This window comes from Otolemur garnettii, unplaced genomic scaffold, assembly GCF_000181295.1.
Source record: "Otolemur garnettii isolate 467f Iridium unplaced genomic scaffold, OtoGar3 scaffold00009, whole genome shotgun sequence".
Lineage (NCBI taxonomy): Eukaryota > Metazoa > Chordata > Mammalia > Primates > Galagidae > Otolemur > Otolemur garnettii.
The window spans coordinates 8,841,946-8,861,276 of NW_003852404.1; the positions used below are offsets into that span (position 1 = coordinate 8,841,946).

Consider the following 19,331-nt stretch of genomic DNA (forward strand, 5'->3'; position numbering starts at 1 on the left):
CCTGCCTCCGCCTCCCAAGTAGCTGGGACCACAGGCGCCCGCCACAACGCCCGGCTATTTTTTGGTTGCAGCCGTCATTGTTGTTTGGCAGGTCGGGGCTGGGGATTCTAACCCGCCACCTTAGGTGTACGTGGCTGGCGCCTTAGCCTGTTGAGCTATAGGCGCTGGGCCGAGATAGTTTTTCAATCTCAAAACTTTTGAGCTCTGAGGGCCTTAGAAGGATGATACTGCTGGCAACTATTTTGCCGCCTTGTAGATAGAGGCAACATAAAGATAAGGTCGGACAGAGGCGGGCAGAGCTGAGAGATGGTCAGAAGGATGCATACATTGTTTGAACCTCTGGATCCAGCTATGCCTGACGTCCATCTCTTAGACTTTTCAATTACATGAACCCACGGTCTCTGCCCCAACCCTAAGCTGCTGTCATGTGAGCAGAGAGGCTGCCTCTCGTGCTGGGTTAGATGCCTCCCATGAAGCCCCCTGCAGCCATGGCTGGGCCAGGCCGGGGGAGGACTCACCTTGCCGGTCTGCAGGGTGGGGGGGGTGTGAGTGGTAGAGTGTCTGCTGGCTCTGCCGGATGGCTGCGGTCAGCGGGAGGTCTGCCTGCACCACCCACTCCTGGTTGCCATTGAGCACCGTCTCGCCCGGCATGGCGAGGGAATGCCGCTTGGGGACGTCCTTGGTCAGTGTGGCTAAGGACTGCTTGGCCTACGGAAAGAGCCAGGAGACAGGGAGAAGACATGATCAAGAGGACGTCTTGGCCAGACAGCCAGCAAAGGCCATGCAGATACCAAATGAGAATACCTTCCCACCCACCACCATGAGACGAGGCCACAAGTCCCACTTCTGTGCCAGCGTATTGCCAGCCCTACACCAGGTGACAAACTGGAAGGCAAGCACGGTACTGTGACTATCACCTGAGAGCTACCTACGGGCTGTCCCTCAGTTCCTGCCATGAGCAAAGTGAGACCGGCCGCACAGACAGAAAGGGGTTCAAGAACATTTCTTACCCCCATTCTTTTGAGCTGTCCAAACTCTAGAAGAATGTAAGAAAATGGTGCTTTGACTTCTATTATCTTAACTCTTCCTAAATTCAACCTTTGATTGCCCCAAGGTTCTACTCATGGAAAATCACGTGCATCTTCTGGACCAACAAGGAACACAGGCTGGGGACAGCCATTGCTGCAGCCCAGCACTCAGGATCCCACGACCAGAACACCCAGGACACGAGGAAGCCCAGGGACAAATGTGGGGCTGACCTGAAGCAGGGAGGCCTCCTCTGGGCTGGTCCCACAGGTCTTCCTCTCTGTGTAAGGGGGTCTATTTTAGGGGTGCCATCTCTTCCCAGTCTATGTGGGGTTTTATTAGAAGTGATATTAAATTATTTGGGGGAGAAAAAGGGCATATATTAAAAATATATGAGTGCCCATTCTTTTCATAGCAGTTGACTTCTGCTTCCTGATTAGCTCCCTAGGCTCGCGCTGGAGTAGAGGGGACTAAATGGAGGAGAGAGACGGGGAGACGCCCAGGGTCTCCTGCACGGAGGCCTCAGGTGAACACCGACACTCCAGGAGAAGCTACAGCAGCAGAGCCCCTGTGAGTACCAGCTTTCCTCTCATGTGAATGCAGACAAAATGAAAAAAACTCATCTGATCTCTCCTAGCTCCAGAATCTTCCATACCTTGCCCCAGGCCCCGAGTTCTTCCTGGCAGAGCAAGGCTTCTTCAGAAAGAAAGTTCTGCCAACAAAGGACAGTTCTTGGCCTAAAACCCGATGCACCCACATCACATTGGCCACCTCTATTGACAGGTCACTGCCTCCTCTGAGCCTCAGTTCCCCTATCTGTACAAGGAAAAACCTGGACCAAGCGATCTTTAGGGCTCCCTTCAGCTCAGACGCTCTAGCTGTCTGCAAAATCTCTTCCCATGCACAGCCAGACCTGGGAATACAAAGCCTTACGGCAGAGGCCCAGTTGATGGCATCATCTTTGGCCCCCAAACAAGGTAACAATCTCTCCTCCAACATAGGAAACCCTTTGTGCTCTACCACAATGGCCCCGAGTTGTGAGCAAGGAGTGTGGGATTATTGTGCTTGTCAGACCAGAAACCAGATGCTCAGAGAGGTGAAGTGACTTCTCCCAGAGTACACAGTACCCAACTTGGGCCCCAAACCTCAGTGCCTGACTGGGCAGCACCTCCTTCCCGTGGGGCGACGAAGTAAGTCGACTGAGTGAGGCAGACTTTGGAGAAGGTGGGCACATCCGCTCACCACGATCCCTATGCTTAGCCCAGGGCTTAGCACACCCAGTGAAAACACAGAGTAAAAGGAAGCAGCCTCTTCTTGACATGGTGAGGGGCTGACTCAGGGAATCAGCCCAAGTGACCTTCTACAAGAGCAATGGAGTGATCCTGTTCAAGGAAGAGCTAGGTGAGAGGTGTCCCAGTCACCTTAAGCCCTGGCAGGTACTGCCAGGGAGACTCCACAGTTTCCTGCTCTACCACGCCACACTCAGGTGGTCTGGGTACTGTACCTGCTCCCCCTCCAGGTGCAGGAGGTAGAGCTTCGAGGCCTTCCAAGCTCCCACCACTCACCAGCTAGCTGTGTGTGTTAGTGGGTGCCCCACTCCCTGCCTCTCCACTCCCTCCATCTGGGTTGCCTGGAAGGGGGGAGGAATGATCACCGAGGGTGGTCTCCCATTGTGTGGCAATCAGTCCTCAGCTCTCCCTTGCTGCAAACAGTCCCACCATGCACGAGGAAAGCACTGGACCATCTGAGCAGGCCTTGCAACAGGCAGCTGGAGGGGAAGGCATGAGGAAGGGGCAGAGGTGGATGGCTCCCCCGACCCACTTGGATTGGCTTTTTGCACCCAGATGGGGCCTCACTTGTCTGGTCCCGGGAGTGGCGGCCTGACACCCTCACTACTGACAACTGGGAGGTCCCCTACAGTCCGTCCTTCAGGATGGGATGGTGTCCCTGTGAGCTCTGAAGCACAGGATATGCTGGAGGCCATCCACACTGCCCACTCAGGATGCTTTACTCCTGGGACAGAGCTACAGACACAGTGCGTCAGACCTAACACATGCACATGGGCAGGCACACACCGTCATCTCCCTACGGCAACTCACACACCTCTCTGACTAATCTCTTCCCCTAAATGCAGTTTACTGCTGGGAATCCTTTTGAGCTCTGACACCCACTGCTCTCTGAGCCTCCACTGCCTCCTGAGCCCCCCAAACCCAGAACGTCCAGCTCCTGGTTCAGTACAAATGTGTCCATGTGACCAAGACAGAACAGGTTCCAACTCCATTTCTCCTACTTAACATGCTGTGTGACCTTGAGCAAGTTACTCCACCATTCTGAGCTTCATGGTCCTGCTACATAAGACAAGGAAACCAAGAGGGAACAAGTCTATACAAGCAGTGCCCCCTGGAGCCGGGCAATGAGGGGGCCCAGGCCCACACTTGGCCGCAGCTTGGGCTCTGAAATCAGATAAGCTGAACATGATCCCGGCTCTGCCACCTCTGGGCTGGGGGACTCTACGGGGAGCTCCTCACCTCTCCTGCTTTCCTGACCCCGTGGAATGATGGGGATAAAGACAGCATCTCCCCTACATGGTTGCTATTCGAGAGAGCTTGGCCCACAGGAAGAACACTCAGTAAGTATCAGTGCTCGTGATTATTAAAGCGTCCACTTCACAAGTAGGGATTACATGAGGAATAACTCACAAGAAGGCCAAGGCTCCTGTCTGGCCTAGTGTAATGCAGGGGCCATGGTAGGTAAGGCAGATGACTCAAGCCCTCCCCAGGACTGGGCAGGGAGGCCTGAGAGGTGGGAAGGGGAGACAGCAGCACAGGGTCCTGCCCTCGCCCATCCCTGGGCTTGGGCTGATGGCAGTGCCTAATGACCTGGAGTGCTGGCTGATCTAGAGGCCACGTGCATCACACCCCCACATCAGGGAGCAAGCCGGCCCCTCAGGCACCCCAAGTGCTGCTGAACCGAATCCTGTGGTTGGTTTTCCAAGGGATCCTTGCTTGTCCAGGGGACATCTCTCCAGGCCATAGGCTGGGAGGATCCCAAGGGAGGGAAAGCAGACATGAGAGGGACTGTGCTCTGCGGAGATGGAACATTGCACTGAACAGGTATTACACCCCCCAGGCACGAACTCAGCTGCCCTCTTCTTGTGCTGCATAAACAAACTCAACAGCCACGTTCTCAACTTCGGGGGAAGCCAGCTGGGACCCTCTTTGATGTATTTCAGGGCTGCTGGTGGGGAGAAGCTGGTGTGGGTTGACAGGGAGAGTGCTGCTCCACGCACCTGCAACCATGGGCTCTGGTGGTGGTGGGGAGGCACCTGCTGGGGGCGTGGGCAGCAGCAGGCAGGCCTGGGGGGGTGAGCTCTGACCTCACAAGGGAGCAGCAGGAGGCTCCCCCTTCCAGCTCAGGTCCAGTGCTCAGAACTGGCTGTGGCCAGGGGCTGGTCCAAATAGCCCAGGAAGGCAGTGGCTGGAGCCCCGGAGGGGTACTGGTTTTGACAGAGCAGACAACACCCAAGTGGTGCCAACTCAGCGTGGCCATTAGGAAGGGAACCGAGGCTCAGACTGGGCCTCTTCCCCTGCCACTCGCTCATCCCTCACTGCCCCTGAGGCTCCCCTGGGCCTGTGGAGGTTGTTGCTTCTACAGATGTGGGAACCGAGGCATGGAAAGCTTAAAAGTTGATGTGTTCAAGGCCACACAATGACTGATGAGTAGAACAGGGACGGAGTGGGATCTGAGGATGGGGTGGCCTCCAGCAGCCTCAGAACATGACAGCTCAAGTTTCCTTCTCCTCACGGGGAGCAGGCCTGACTCATCCCCTCCTTGTGTCCCTTCATAGTCACCGGGAGGAAGGTCCCATGACAGTTCCTATTTTACGCAGGAGGAAACTGAGGCTCAGAAAGTCCCCTGTCAGAGTCACTCAGCTAGAAAAAGACAGGACCCAAACTGGGACTGTTAGAAGCAAACAGCGCAGGCATAAGACTGGGGTTACTACGGCTCTGAGTGTAGCCCTCCCTGTGGGTCTGAGCCCGGGGTTGACACCATCTATGCTGATGCTACAACAAACCCATCCATCGTCTTGAGCTGCTAAGGTTCCCGCTAGCAGAAAGGCCTGATGCCCACCAGGAGGAGGAAGCCAGCTGAGTCCTGATGGCCACAACAGGAAGCAGGTTGAGTGTCTGGGCATGGTGGGTGTGGAAGCTACGGTGAGCTGGTTCCAGAAAGACCCAGGAGTCCCTGGGAGGCCTGAAGGCGAGGAACACACATCTGTTTGTCCAATGGGAACCAGGAAGGTGTGGGAGAACAGGGGCCTCATCCTGCACCCCTTTTCCTGGCCAACAGCTTGAAAGGTTTCTGTCGGGGCTGTAGGAGGCAGCAGGGTCTCCAGTGCCACTGACCCCACTGAAGGGAACCCCCTGGGCCCTGTCAAGGGGACCCTGCAGCTGCAGCTTTTCCCTGCCCTGGCAGCTCTCACCACTAGGGGTCACTATTGGACAAGGAGACCCAGGGGAAGCCTCTGGACCCTGCCCTGCTGGGGCCACCCAGTCCTGAAGCAAGTGACCTTAGAAAAGCAGCGTGTCATCTTTCACATGGGCAGGCACCTTGCTAAGTGCTTCTCTTGCATCATGTCACTGACGTCCTCATAAAAGCCCCATGGAGACAGCTGACCGTGAAAGGCACAGGCTACAACAGCCCTGGTCCCCTGGCCCCTGTGGATTTTCTGGCTCGGCCACCCGGGTGGTGACAGCAAGACTGACCCCTCCCTTCTTCCTCAGCCTACTCAGTGTGAAGATGAGGAGGAAGGAGGCCTTTATGTTGGTCTACTTCTGCTTCATGAATAGCAAACACGTCTCCTCTTCCTTACGGCTTTCTTCATCACATTTTTTTCTTCCGCTTACTTTATGGCAAAAATACAGCATTTGACACATAGAATACACGAAATGCGTATTATTGCCTGTTTGTTATTGGTAAAGCTTCCTGTCAAAAGTAGGCTTTAAGGAGTTAAGCTGCGGGGGAGTCCAAAGTCATATGCAGATTTGGGGTCCCCCCAACCCCCATGTTGTTCAAAGGTCAACCGTGAATGCAACTACCCCATTCAGAGATGGTGGAACATGGCCAGAGAGGGAAGGCTCCTGCCCTGAGTCACACAGCTAGGAAGTGATGAGGGCTGGATGTGAACCCAGATCCTATGGTTGTACCCACAGTATTACTCGGCATTCGCGTTCTCAGGATGACAATTCCTCTGGGAGCCTGTGATCCACTCCCACCCCTCCAGAGTCCCCTCTGTGTCCTCCCAGCCACCACCGCACTGAGCCCCTGGTGGTTTCAAAGACCCTTGTAGGCCACCAGCTCTCTGATTCTATCCAGCCACCTTGTGGGGAAGGCAGGGGAGGACTGTGACCCACTCCCACCCCAATGACAAATACAAGGCACCAAAGCCTAGAACGGTTCAGTGAGGGGCCGGAAGTCACACAGGAGCAAGTAGAACGGAGCTCTGGGGCTCAGGACCTGGGCTGTCTGCCTCCCCCCCCCCCCCCGCAGAAGCTGGGCACCTTCCCGGAATACAGTGTCTGGGAGTATCCTGAGGGTTCGTTTTGGGTTAGAAAAAAAATGACATTGTTTTCCTTGATGATATTTTCGCTCTAGAGACATCTGAAAATAGCCCAAATAAACAAATAAATAAAAGGTGGCTTGTCATCCTGCCACCCCGGGATAACTAATGTTACTACGTTGGTATATTTCCTCCCATATATTTTCCTAAACAGATACACACATCTTAAACAAAAAGTTTTCTTTTTTAAGAGTGGTGTGGAGCGTGAATGATCTCCCAGTGTCCCCACAGTCCCTGGGCCCAGGGCAGATGGACAGAAGGCTGTCCCCGGCTCTGGGGGCTGATGTGGCCTGTGTGGTCTTGGAGGGAAGCGTACAGAGCACCAAAGATGCCCCGAGCCCTCCGCCCGTGTCCCACTCTGTGCCGCCCCAGGGCAAAGAGGGTCTCACCATGGCCAGCTCAGCCTCCAGCTCCTTCATGCGGTTGTCCTTGAGGTCCAGCTGGGAGCGCAGCGCCGTGGCGTGGTCTGTGGCCTCCTTGGCTTGGCGCCGCAGCTCCCATTTCTCGCGCTCCAGCAGGTCTTTCTCCTTGGCCAGGGCCTTGACCGCGTCCTCGCTCTCCTGCAGGTGTGGGAGAGAGCACGGCGGGGTTAGGACAGGGAGGGGCTCCTTGTGGCATGGGGACACCAGCAGTGGGCTTGGCCCCAGACAGAGAAAGCAGCAGGAAGGCCTGAAGCACCTGGCTGGAACTCTGGCCCTGTGGTGGGAATTGCTGGGGTCCCAATTCCGGCTGTGCCATGAGCTGTCCAGGAGACAGACACCCACAAAGCCTGCAGGTGCGCAGTAAAGACATTTCCATGAATGAATGAGCGACCCCGTGGATGCCTTGGGTAATAAGTCTTTCTACCTCATTGAGTCTGGGTTTTCCTGTATCTAAAATGGGGTAGAGTGACTCCTACTTGTTTCAAAGACTTGCAAAGACTGAATGACTTCATGGGAGGGAGATATTTAACACAGCCTGACAAAAGGGGGGTGCCATAACTGTCTGGGGGGTTTCTGTTGTTTGGTAAATTATGTGCATCACAGGGAAACAGGAACAGCAGCAAGGAGGCACCTGCAACCTAACTGTCTACACTGGCACAAGGTCCTGCCACTGCTCCTCAAGGCCACAGCCGATGAGGGGAACAGCTATGGAGTCCAGAATGCAGAATGAGCCATTTTCTGTGATGCCCAGGGAAGGGCCGGGTGCTGTGCTGGTCCTCAGAGGAGAGTCTCAGAACAGCAGGAGTCCTTCCCCTGAGGCTGGGGCCCTGTGGGCAGCCCTGCCCACCTGCCCAGCAACCATCTTCCTATTCACTCAATCAAGAGCAAACTCAAGACCTGGAACCCGCTAGAGAGGTCTTGTCTGACACCCTGTTGCTGATGGCCTAACTTCCAGATAGCCAGAGACCAGGAAGCCGAGGGAGGAACTGGCCCTTTCTTCGGCTGTCACAGAGCTAGGGCTTAGGTTCTGGGGAGAGAAAGAACCTTAGGGCCAAATCCTATATTTGCAATGACTGCTGTCAGTCACCTCTGCCTCAGTTTCCCTATCTGTAACCGGGGAAGGACAACATACATAGTTCAGGGGGATACTGTGAGGGCCAAATGAGACAATCCACATTGGGGAATGTAGCACAGGGATGGGAAGGAACCTACTTCCCTCGGTCCCTGCTCAAATGTCACCTCCTCCGAGAAGTCTTCCCTGACTGCCTATGTGAGAGAACAGCCCCTGGCCCTCTTTGTTTTCCTTATTTGGACATGACACTGGTCATTTAACCAATATTCATGGATACTGTCAGCAGGTACAAACCAGAGAAAAATCCCCATGCTTGTAGAGCTTAGGCTGAAAGATTCTGTGCTGTGTGGAAGAGCAACTGGGGTAACGGCTGTTTCTGAAAACCGGCTGGTGACTAAGAGGCTGCTTATAAATGTCCCTGATTTAAGAGGAAGACCCACTAGGACCCTCGGGATCATTTTTGTCTGTCTCTTTGCAGTCACTGCCTTTCACTGCTCAAGAACAGACCAGGGACTACAGGCTGGACAAGAAGGCCTCATGGGTGCTTTCAAAACCCACCCTCTACACCCCGTGGTATCATTCCCTGGTAGCAGGAGAGCCGGCTCAGCAGTAACCCTCATGGAACATTCCTCATGGTGCTAAGGCTTTTTTAGATGCATTATTATATTTAAACCTCACGACCACCCATAAGGAGAAGACTGTGATTATCCCTGTTTCATAGAGGGACAGACTGGGGCCTAGAGATGTAAAATACAGTAGAGGTTCCCACTGCTGCTGACAACTGAGGCAGGGAAGGACCTTACAGGAGAACCCCGTCTACTCCTGGGGAGTTTGGAACCTGATGGAGGTTGAAGTTGGCTGCAGTTTACCAGAGTAGGATTTGGCCAGGCCACGTGAGGCTTGGAGGACAGGCCAGGCGAGGCAACCTTTGGTCCTCCAGGACTGCTGGCACTCAGAAGTCATGTGTGGAATGTGGAGGGCAGTGAGGAGGGGCTGGGGGGCAGGGGGGACTAAGGTCTGCCTGGGAACGCAATGGCAGTAGGATGAAGGAAGCTTGATGTGGACTCGCCTGCCTCTTGGGATCACCCTGTGTCCAGTCCCTGCCCTGGCTGCCTGGCCTGCTATGAGAACATCCTATCTGCAGTCATATGACAGGGAAGAGGCATGGCACAGCTTGCGGGGATGTTGTGATTCTGTGAGCTTTCTGGGCAGGCAAAGATCCCCTCATTTCTTAGCAGCCTGTGCCATCCAATCCCACCTAACCCTAGCAGCTGAAGGCCTGGGATCCTGCTGGCGGAGGCCTGCAGGGATTCCTGGGAGGAGCTGAATGGGCCATGGCAGGCTGAGAGGCTGCAGCCACTTGGGCTGGGGAATCTGAGGATTCCACAGACCCTATTTATGGGACATCATTAATCTAACAGATAACATGCAAATAATTTTTTTGTAATCTGTTGCAGGATCTTTGAAGATTTAGAATACAACTGGAACATATGGCTTCACCTTCTCCAAGTTAGTCTAAACATGAGGCCTGACAGTAAAGTTCAGTGAACGCGTCCTACTAAAAGTACTGCATACCTCCCTGCTGAATATCACCACGGTCACCTTGAGGTACTCCCCTGGGGGAGCTATGCACTGATGCTGGTGCTTAGTCCACCCTTAAAGCCATTTTGAAATTCTTTTCCTGGAATGACCATCAGAGCTGTCATTGTACAACTAAGTTTGCAAACTTGCCACCATGTGCATACACTGGTAGCACCATACAAACAACTTGGTAATATTTCAGAACCTTGGCATATCAGTGTCTCACAGCTGTGTTTGTGTGACAGTGTTTTGCTGAATAGTGTTCATTATTGTTGTGTGTTTTTGTGCGCCGTACAATAACTGTCCCACCCGGGCCTGCCTGCCCAGGAGACATGGAGCCCCCCAACCAGGGAGTGTGCCACGTTTGTCTTGCTGCCCAGGCCTGGCTGGACATGTGCAAGGCCCCTCCCTGTCTGTGTTTCAAGATTCGGATTCAAGAGGCAGACCCCTTACTGGGCCCAGAAGGTGGGTGATGAGGGGGCTGGGGGGGTTAAGCAGCCGCTGACCTTGCGGTGCTGCTCATAGTTCCGGATAAAGTCACGGAGCTGCTCCTCACGGCTTTCCAGCGTGGCATACAGCTGCTGCATCTGGCTCACCAGGTCCGTCTTCTCGCCCTTTAAGCGCTTCCGGTCGGCTTTCATGGCTGGGGACAGAAGAGTGAGTTAGCTTGAGACCTTCACTGTCTCCTCCAGATGCCCAAGTGCTGAGAGGGGCATTAACACTGTCGCCTCTTTAACAGAAGAGAGAAAAGGGCTGGCACAGAAGGATGAAGTATCCCTCTCTAGCTCCCATGTCGCCCAGTAATTTTCCCTGGATTCAAACCCAGGTCCAACTGTGTCTAGTGCCCCTATTCTCACCTCTTATATTGATCGATCAAACCAGGGGAGTGAGTGCTTCTTTAAATGTCCTTCCCAGCCCTGAGCTAACTGGGTCCCCAGTGTTGAGGAGCTGAAGCCTGTTGAGCTCCTGATCCCACAGTCCAGGGAGCTGGAAGCCCTGACTCCTGGCCAAAATGAACCCTCTGGGCCATGCCGAGCCCATTGGAACCACTCAATCCAGTCTGTCAATCACCTGAGAAATGTTGGATTAAAAATGTGCACCAAGGGTGGTGCCTGTGGCTCAAAAGAGTGGGGTGCCGGCTCCATATACCAAAGGTGGTGGGTTCAAACCCAGCCCCAGCCAAAAAAACTGCAAAAAAAAAAAAAAAGTGCACCAAGATTGACACTAAAAGTATGAGTGACGATATGCAAATTATATCTCAATAAAGTTGTTAAACCAACCAAACACGCAGTGTCTCCTGCAAGGCAGCGTGACTTCTGCTCTCCCCAGCCCTGTCTCCTCAGGGGATGGTGCAAGCTCAGGGCTCAGCCTGCAAGGAGGGCTCCGCTTCCATTCCCAGAAGCCCCCAGAGTGCCATCTCCTTCCTAGAGAGAATCCTGAGGAGTGGTTTCTAACCTCTCCCTGAGTGCTCCTTGTGGAGCAGGGGGTGGGGGTGGGGTTGAGGGGAAGTAACCTTGGGTAACCCTGAGTCTAGAAGCTGCTAGCCTGAAAAGGCACAGAGTGGCTAAGTCATTTGCCTAAAGCCACACAGCCATGTCTGACCCCAAAGCCTACACACTTGACCTCACAATATGCTGTCTCCATAGTGAAGCCCCCCAAACCTGGAGGCCTCTGGCCCCATGGCAAGCTGAGGGTAGAAATATGGGGTGGGCAAAGGCATGTCATGGATATAGTATCCTGCAAACTCAGTCTGCGTATGTGAAAGAGTTGGGAACACTAGCCATGGCCTGGGGACCCCAAGATCCTGGCCTCATGCCTGACATAAACTGATATCCTTCTAGTCCTGCAGGGCCCTTTTCATCCTCCTGCCCTTTGCCCCTCATCTGGATATAACAGGGTGGGAGGCAGTCAGCTGGGACCGTGCCATCCTGTGCACAGAGCCTTGGGGAACAGACTTATGCAGGGGGCCTCCGTCTTGGTGGCCCTTTAAATTCCAGCTTTGAGCTTCCTGGATCCCAGCTGGGTCTGACCCTTTCCCAGCCAGCATAGAAGAGCAGCAACTTGGGTCACCAGGGCTGGAATTTCAGGCCTGCTGGGCCGGAACTTTAAAGGGCAGGGGGTACACCCTGCAGGCCTTGCGGGTGGGCAGGAGGGGGACGCAGTTGGGCTGGTTTTATGCCCTGACCTCCAACCTAGTATGGCCACATTCCTGGTGGACCTTACTTTAAGAAAACCCAGTATCTAAAGATATAACTAGGTCAGAAGGCACCTTGCAGGAGAGCAGGGCCCTGCTGTCACTGATGAATTGAAAATTTCCATTTGCACACTCTCACGGGACTTGGAGGTACTCCTGTGAGGTGGGTGTGCGTGTGGGTCTGTTTAATCACCCCATCTAACAGAGGAGGAAACTAACACCACACAGCCAGTCAATGGGGTTAAACTGGTAGCCCATATTCAGTCTCAGGCTGGTTTGGGGCTTGACAACAGCAGGGAAGTTATGTTGAGCTTGGGGAGTGGCTGAGGGCGGGGTGCTGATCCCAGCGATGTTACTGATGTTACCATGGTGGCTTCCGGGGAGCCTCTAATGGCCCTCCTGACCCAGTGGGGAGAACCTGGTGCCAAGCAAGCTGCATGGCTCCCCCCAGGGGGTTACGCCTCTGCCTGCTGGGTGGAAATTAAACCCCTTTGGGCTCTGACTTGTTGCCTGCATGGACACCACCTGGATGAAAACCAAACTCCAGCCTTTGCTCTTGGCAAGTGGAGATGGGGAGGGACACCACTTCAACCCCCCTAATGGGACGGTCCTGGGAGTTTTCTGACTTGTGTCAAACGGCCTTTGAGGGGGTGATGGTGCAACTTCTTGCTGATCTATCCTCATATCATCTGCCCAGTGGGCCGAGCAGAGTCTCTGTGTGTGCCCATATCTCTGTGTGCACTGCGGGGGGGGGGGGGGGGGGGGGGCTCTACTTTTTGCCCTGTGCTTTTGCTTTTTTTTTTTTTTAGACAGTCTTACTATGTCATCCTTGGTAGAGTACCGTGGCATCACAGCTCACAGTAACTTCAAACTCCTGGGCTTAGGCGATTCTTTTGCCTCAGCCTCCCAAGCAGTTGGGACTACAGGCACCTGCCACAATGCCTGGATTTTTTTTGTTGTTCTTGTTTTTGTTTATTTAGCCCACACCAGGTTTGAACCCACCAGCCCAGCACATGTAGCCAAAGCCCTAACCACTGAGCTATGGGCACCAAGCCAAGATTAGTAGTTTCTCAGAGGAGACTTAGAGCTCCCCAGCAAATTGCTCAGTTAAGCACCTACTGTGTGCCAGGCTGAGCCAGACATGGTCCCTGCCCGTGGGCGGCTGACCATCTATTAGAGGACGCACATGGGTAACGCTTGTATCTGTCCAGCTTCCTCTTTACCAAGACAACTCCAATTTTGTTTGGACAGGGCAATGTGTCCAGCTAAAACATTCAATTTCCCAAGTTCTGCCGCAGATGCAAGGGCATGCATGTCACAGTTTGGCCACTAAGATGTACCCAGGCATCTTGGGAGCACAAGGATAGAATACATGGGGAGCAGGAAGAAAACCAGGAGGCCGGATCTCGGATGGCCCCACTCAGCCAGGATTCCTTCTAACAGGAGAAACCAAAGCCCAACGCTTGTGGGGTCTCCTGGGACAGGCAGCCCAACACACTCACGCCTCACTGACGCGTCAGGGCAGGCTGTGAGCGGTGCTGTCATCCAGCCCACTTCCAGAGGCCTCCCTCCATGCTTCCCTCCTGTGAATATGCCAGGAAGATCTTTGCTCTGCCTAACTCTGGCCCTGCCACGCCAGGGACCAAGAAAACGCGAAAGCTGACTCTCTGGCAAAGAACACTCAGTACAGATCAACTGGAAATGACCACAAGGCATCTTTGGACCCATCGTGCAGGCAGAGAGGTGCGGTTTGTACACAGCTGGAGGTGAGAATCTGTGCAAACCAGGAGGTTGGCACGACGGACACCCAAGAAACTACTTAAAATCTGTACAGTCGTAGCTATGAAAATGACACCATGGGACTCCCCCCTCCTTTTCTCTTTCATCACTCTGCTCTTGTCTTTCCTTCCAAACCCATTTCTGACAGTCTCCAAAGGCTCCTGATGTGAGGCAAGTGGCCGGCCTATGTCTCTCAGGGACCGGGCCCCGGCCCCGGCTTGGTTTATAGCTCTCCAGCACTCTGTTCACCCTCCCAGGTATCCAGCTTCACCCAGGTGGGTCCCCTGCTAGCAGCCAGGCCACCGGAACCACTGCCATGGTGACGGCAACGAGCGATGTCACCCTGGGTGGGCCCTGCATGATCGTGAAATGAGCTCCTGGGAGTGGGGGGAATCCCAAAGGTGGGAGGAAGGATGTGTAGGGGGGGGACAGACTTAGTTTTCCAACTCAGGAGGTGATCACTTGCATATGCGACACAAGGCCATTACTAGGGGCCTGGGTGCAGCCCAGGACAAATAGCACTTTTCTGAGAATGTCACCTGCTCTCAGGCTTCCACAGTGGACTATTCTTTCTCCCCCAGCTTAGGGTGCCCCACCCCCAATGTGGGATGCAGTGGAACAGTGGCAGCCCCACACTTGACCCCTCCAAGCCAAATTTTTGGTGGGTGGGGACCAAAGAGAGATGACAGGTCTCTGAAGTTATAACTTTGCTCCCCGAGGCAAACCAGATCCTCACTTCTAATTCAGAGGTGAAGAACGGGCACAGCTGACACACACACAGAAAGGTCAGGTTAATTCTCGGCTTTTTGGCTTCTGGGGCCTGTGGCCCTGGAGAGTAAGGATTTTAAAGGGAAATTTTAAACTCAAGGGGTCAGTTTTTCTCCAGCATCCCAGCACAGGGAGGGTGCTTGGTTCTAACTGGGTGTGGGCTTCTAGGTTTCCCACCACTCTGAGCTCAGATAAAGATTTCCAGTCTGGGTGGGACGCCTGGCAAATGTGGGCTCCAAGGCGGGGAGGGAGGTGACCGGCAGTCAGGTGGAACCAGCCATGTATGGCAGTCTCAGCCACTGCCAGCAGGGGGGCCCCCTTTCCCTCTCCATTCAACGCTTCTGACCTGAAGAACCTTTGGGATCTACAGATTCTGGGCCATGAGGGGGACAGGCAGGGGTGTGGAGGTGGGGCCAGAAGGGCCTGGCAAACCAATCTGTGGGACTTGAATCTCTGGACAAATACCCACCAAAATGCAAAGCTGTTCGAGTTCTTCCAGCTCAACTGCCCTCTACAGATGGGGAAACAGAGGCCCAGAGAGGAGAATGCCCGATATCACACAGCGAGTCAGCCCAGCTTTCCTGACTCCCAGGCCAACACAGGTGGATTAGAAGCACTGGCTTAGGATTCTGCCTGAGCTTAATTAAGTCTCTGTTTCCTCATCTGTAGAATGGGAACTGAGACTATAGTGGGCCCCTGGTATTGTGGGAGGTTGGTTCCAGGACCCCCTTGATACCAAAATCAACAGATGTTCAAATCCCTGTTATAAAATGGCCTGTATTTGCATATGACGTACACACATCCTCCTGTATAGTTTGAATAAGTAACCAAGTAAAGAGTTGTTATATTGTTATGGATTTTAGAGAATAATCACAAGAGAAGTCTTGAGCACGTTCAGAAGCAACTATCCACATTTTTTTGCCAAATATTCTGGCTGAGTCCCTGGATGTGGAACACACAGGTCCACAGCGCTACCTGGATGGTAATTCTGCCCCAGCTGTCTTGTCCTGAGTGAACGGTGTGGAGTGGGCTTTGAGCCCTTGGGGAGAAGAGATCCTCAGACACAGATGCACAGTCAGGGAGCCACAATTCCAGTCCTGCTGTCGCCCCTGATTAGCTGAAGGCCTGAGACACCCTATGCACCCTCTCTGAGCTGCCCTTTCCTGAACTGTCCAGCTGCCCGTGATAATCTCCACCTCACAAGGCTCTGTGTATCCAGGTCAGAGCTGGGCTGAATACAGCAGGTGCTCAGTGAGCCTCAGCCTGTCTTCCCGTCTCCCCTCCTCCTAGGGCTCCCAGGCCCGACCTCAGGCTCTAGGAAGCCTGAGGAAATATAGGCGAGCTTGACCAACAGGCTGGGTTCTGAGAAAATAGCCCCTGGGCAGAAAGAAGGGAGGGTGAGACAAAGGGCATCAAGTTCAAGGCCATAGATTTATGGTCTTGGGACTGGTGTACACCGCTTCATTTTGGCTTTTCCTGTTTGGAAGATGAGTAAGGCTGAATTCAGAAGCTGTTAAGAGTTTAGCCTCCTCTAAGAGGTTAACCGGCCTCTTGCCTCCTCAGGTGGTGCTCAGGTAAGAGAAAAGCCAACCCAAGGGGCTGGACAAGTGGCAGACACCACAACAGTAGTGGCTGAGAAAACTGTACCCCGAGCCAGTCCTGGGCAGCTCTGCTCTCACAACCTTCACTTTCTTTTCCTTCTCACTGTGAGGTTAAGGGTGTGGACAGCGCACATAGCTGCTGAGAGGCAGACCTGGAACTTGACCCCTAGGAATTTGATACTTCCATGATCTTTCCAGATGCCCCATAGATCCTTTCTCCAAGTGCACCCCAGAATGTTAGTCAGCATGACCTTTCTAACCTGTTGTCTGGCTATGCCTGAAAAGGCAAGTATCTGAAAGAGGTTCTTTTTTTCCAGTCCCGTGGCTGGGGCAGACATGACTAATCAACCCACGTTCTCTGGGAACCTGGGTTGATTAGGGATGTCTGCCTTGGCAGGGGAAGGAAACACGGCACATTTGCCAATTCTGCTTAAGACAGGGAGGCAGGCAGATGTTAATTGTGACTGATCGGGATTGGTGCCAATTACCAGAGTACTCCATAGAACTAACGCTATCTCTGCTTAACAAAAAGAGTGAAAAACAAGTTACTCAACATGTAGAAAACCAGGCCATTTCAGGCCAGTGACACGGTGGCAAATAAACTCCAACCAGTATGTTTAAAAGTGAGGGAGCAGACTTTATTTCCCTCTATTGGGTCAAAAGTGAAGAATTACTAGGTTTACTTATTTATTTCTATGTCCACCCACGACTAGCAACATGAACTCCTGGAGGGCAGGGACCTGGACAGTATTGGTCACTACTGTGTCCCCAGCAGTGTCGGCACATCAGAAGTGCTCAGGAAATCAGACTGACTCTCAAATGAATGACCAAATGAGGTGGACAGCCTGTGGATGGCGGGCACATGTGCCACAAGGGCAGAAAATGTCTCTTCTTTGCCTGTCTCCTCTTGTCCTCCCTGGGAGGGACAGGCCATGCTAATTTCCCTTGTCCCTTCAGACAGGACCTCAAGTATCGGCTCTGGTGCCTGTGGAGCCAGCCACAATGTGGGAGGAGTTCTTGCCAAGCCGCGCTGGGCTCTGGGAACTGTGTCCACATCCTCTTTTCCTTGCTTCCGCCCAGTCCTGGGCAGGACATGAAAAACCTCAAGGGGACCAAAGCTTCTACTGATGCAGGACACTGGTAGAAGTTTAAGGTGCTCGGGCTGGGGACAGACCCCAGACACTGTGCTTCCAACAGACGTGAGACCCTGGAGTACAGGGACCTGGTCCAGGAGTACAGGGACCAGTTCTCCCATGGGGTCACCACTGTGCCTTCCATTTACCTAGAAACTGAGGCCTCCCTTTGTTACGAGAGCCCCTTGCACTTGGCAGGTGTCTGCCACTGACTTTTCCCCAGCATCACATACCGTGCAGTTCTCATGTCTTTAACAGAAAACACTCCTTTGACCCCACTTTCCTCTTAGGCTCTCATCTCATTTCTTTTCTCCCTTTTGGAGCAAAAATGCTTGAAAGGATTGTCTACGTCACTGTATCCATCACACCTCTTCACACTGGTCTTCTCTGACAACCTCCAAGCTGTGAACCCCACCCTCTCCGTCTGATGTCTTCCACCGGTGACAGGTGACACTTGGCCTCCAGGGCCCACACCCTTGGTCTCTTCTCATCTCTGACTGCTCTGTCTTGGGCTCTTTTTCTGGGCTCTGTTTACTTATGACTTCTGAGCACTGGAGGCGTCAGTCTAACCAGAGGCTGATGTCCCCCAACTGGCCAGCTCCCAAGGGATCTCACCCCAGATTCAAGAGCCAAGAGTGTTTGCAACTCTTCTTGGGCATTTAATGGCACCTTGAACTTAACACATCCGAGAGTATGTCCTCAACCAGTCTCCCCAACAACTTGCTCCTCTTAATACTCCCAAACTCAGTTCATAGTGACCTCAGCCTCCCAGCTGGTCTGGTGCTAATCTCTGGAATCTTCCTTGACCTTCCTTCCTGCGTGCACCACAGCGCTATGCACCCAGCCACACCAGCTCTACCTTTGCTGTGGCACCAGGATCTGGCCCCTTCTCACCTCTCTCTTTGTCACCCCCCTCCTGCAGCTGGGTCACGTGGCAGCCTCCAAGCTGGGCTCCCAAACCTCCAGTCTACATCACCTCGGCAGTGGAGTGGTCCCCTTAACAGGGAAGCCAGACCATAATGCTTCTTTCTTCTCTCCCACCGTTTCCAGTGCACCCCAGGGGGAGCACAGAGTCCCCTATGGTCCACAAGGGCTCCTGCGATCTGCCTCCCACCCCCACCCACCTGACTTCATCGGCCCCTGCCATATTCTAGGGTGATTACCCTGGCCTGCTTGCTGTTTACACGGACACACCCCCTCCTTCCTCAGGGCCTCTGCACTGGCTGTTCCCTCTGCCCGAATGTTCTTCCTCCCCCACCTGCCCTCCTGTTCTTTGAAACATTACTTTCTCAGCCGTCTTCCCCAGGCCCCTCCCTGTTTTCTTTTTCTCCTTTGAACTGGCCACCACCTGACACTCTGCATTCTGTGTTCACGGTGGGAAATGGCCATTTAAGCATCTCCTCCTCTTCCCTGGAGGCCGTACTCTGTCCCCCCGCCCCAAGGATTCAACGCAGCTGTCTCCTGGACTTCTAAGCCCACAGCTCATGCCAGGGGTGCCAGGGGTGCCCACGGCCCAGCCCCAAAGGACTCTGCACCAGCAGCCTGGAAGCCAGACCCAGAGCTCAGGACCTACCGCCTCCCAGACTAACCTGGAATCTTCTTGAAGTCAGGGCCTGGGCCGCATCTGAGACTATTTCTAGGAGTTGGCACTTGGCCCAACACGTGGCAGGTAAAAGAAATGGTGAACAGGAGAGTTGGGGACTCAAGTGGGGTGCAGGAGGCTCCATGCTCACCACTTCCAAATATCTAAGCTGCCCTTCCCTGGCCCCCCAGCTCAGGCACCTGGGTAAAGCTGCAGGTGTGCCTGGGGCCATGGCAGACCGTCAGTCAGAGAGGTGGGTGTGTGGGGACATTGACCACCTGCCCCCCTACAGGGGGTAGCTGTTCCATGACTGAATGGGGCCCAGTAGTGCTACATCTCCCAAATTTTCCAGAGAATTCCAAATCCCAGAAGATCATTATTTTTACTTAAATGTTTCCTGATGTTTTAAAACTTGAAATTAATTGCAAAGTCAACCACGTCTGTGGCTGCAGCTAGGTGCTGCCTGCTGATCTGAGTGGGTCTGTGGAAGATGGGGCAGGAGCGATCTGGGCCCCTGAGGGGCCAGGCTTGAAAGACAGAGACCTACGCCGGC

The 19,331-nt window shown here is 53.8% G+C and overlaps 1 protein-coding gene across 1 annotated transcript in view; it reads right to left on the bottom strand.

Annotated features, from left to right (window-relative positions):
• KAZN (kazrin, periplakin interacting protein) overlaps positions 1-19,331 on the bottom strand; it is a 114,462-nt gene that overhangs the window by 46,049 nt on the left and 49,082 nt on the right. The window contains exons 2-4 of the mRNA XM_012801598.2: positions 10,228-10,364; positions 7,036-7,206; positions 519-708 (exon numbers count right to left, since the gene is read on the bottom strand). Coding sequence (XP_012657052.1) covers positions 519-708; positions 7,036-7,206; positions 10,228-10,364 — 498 coding nt within the window. The remainder of the gene's footprint in view (positions 1-518; positions 709-7,035; positions 7,207-10,227; positions 10,365-19,331) is intronic.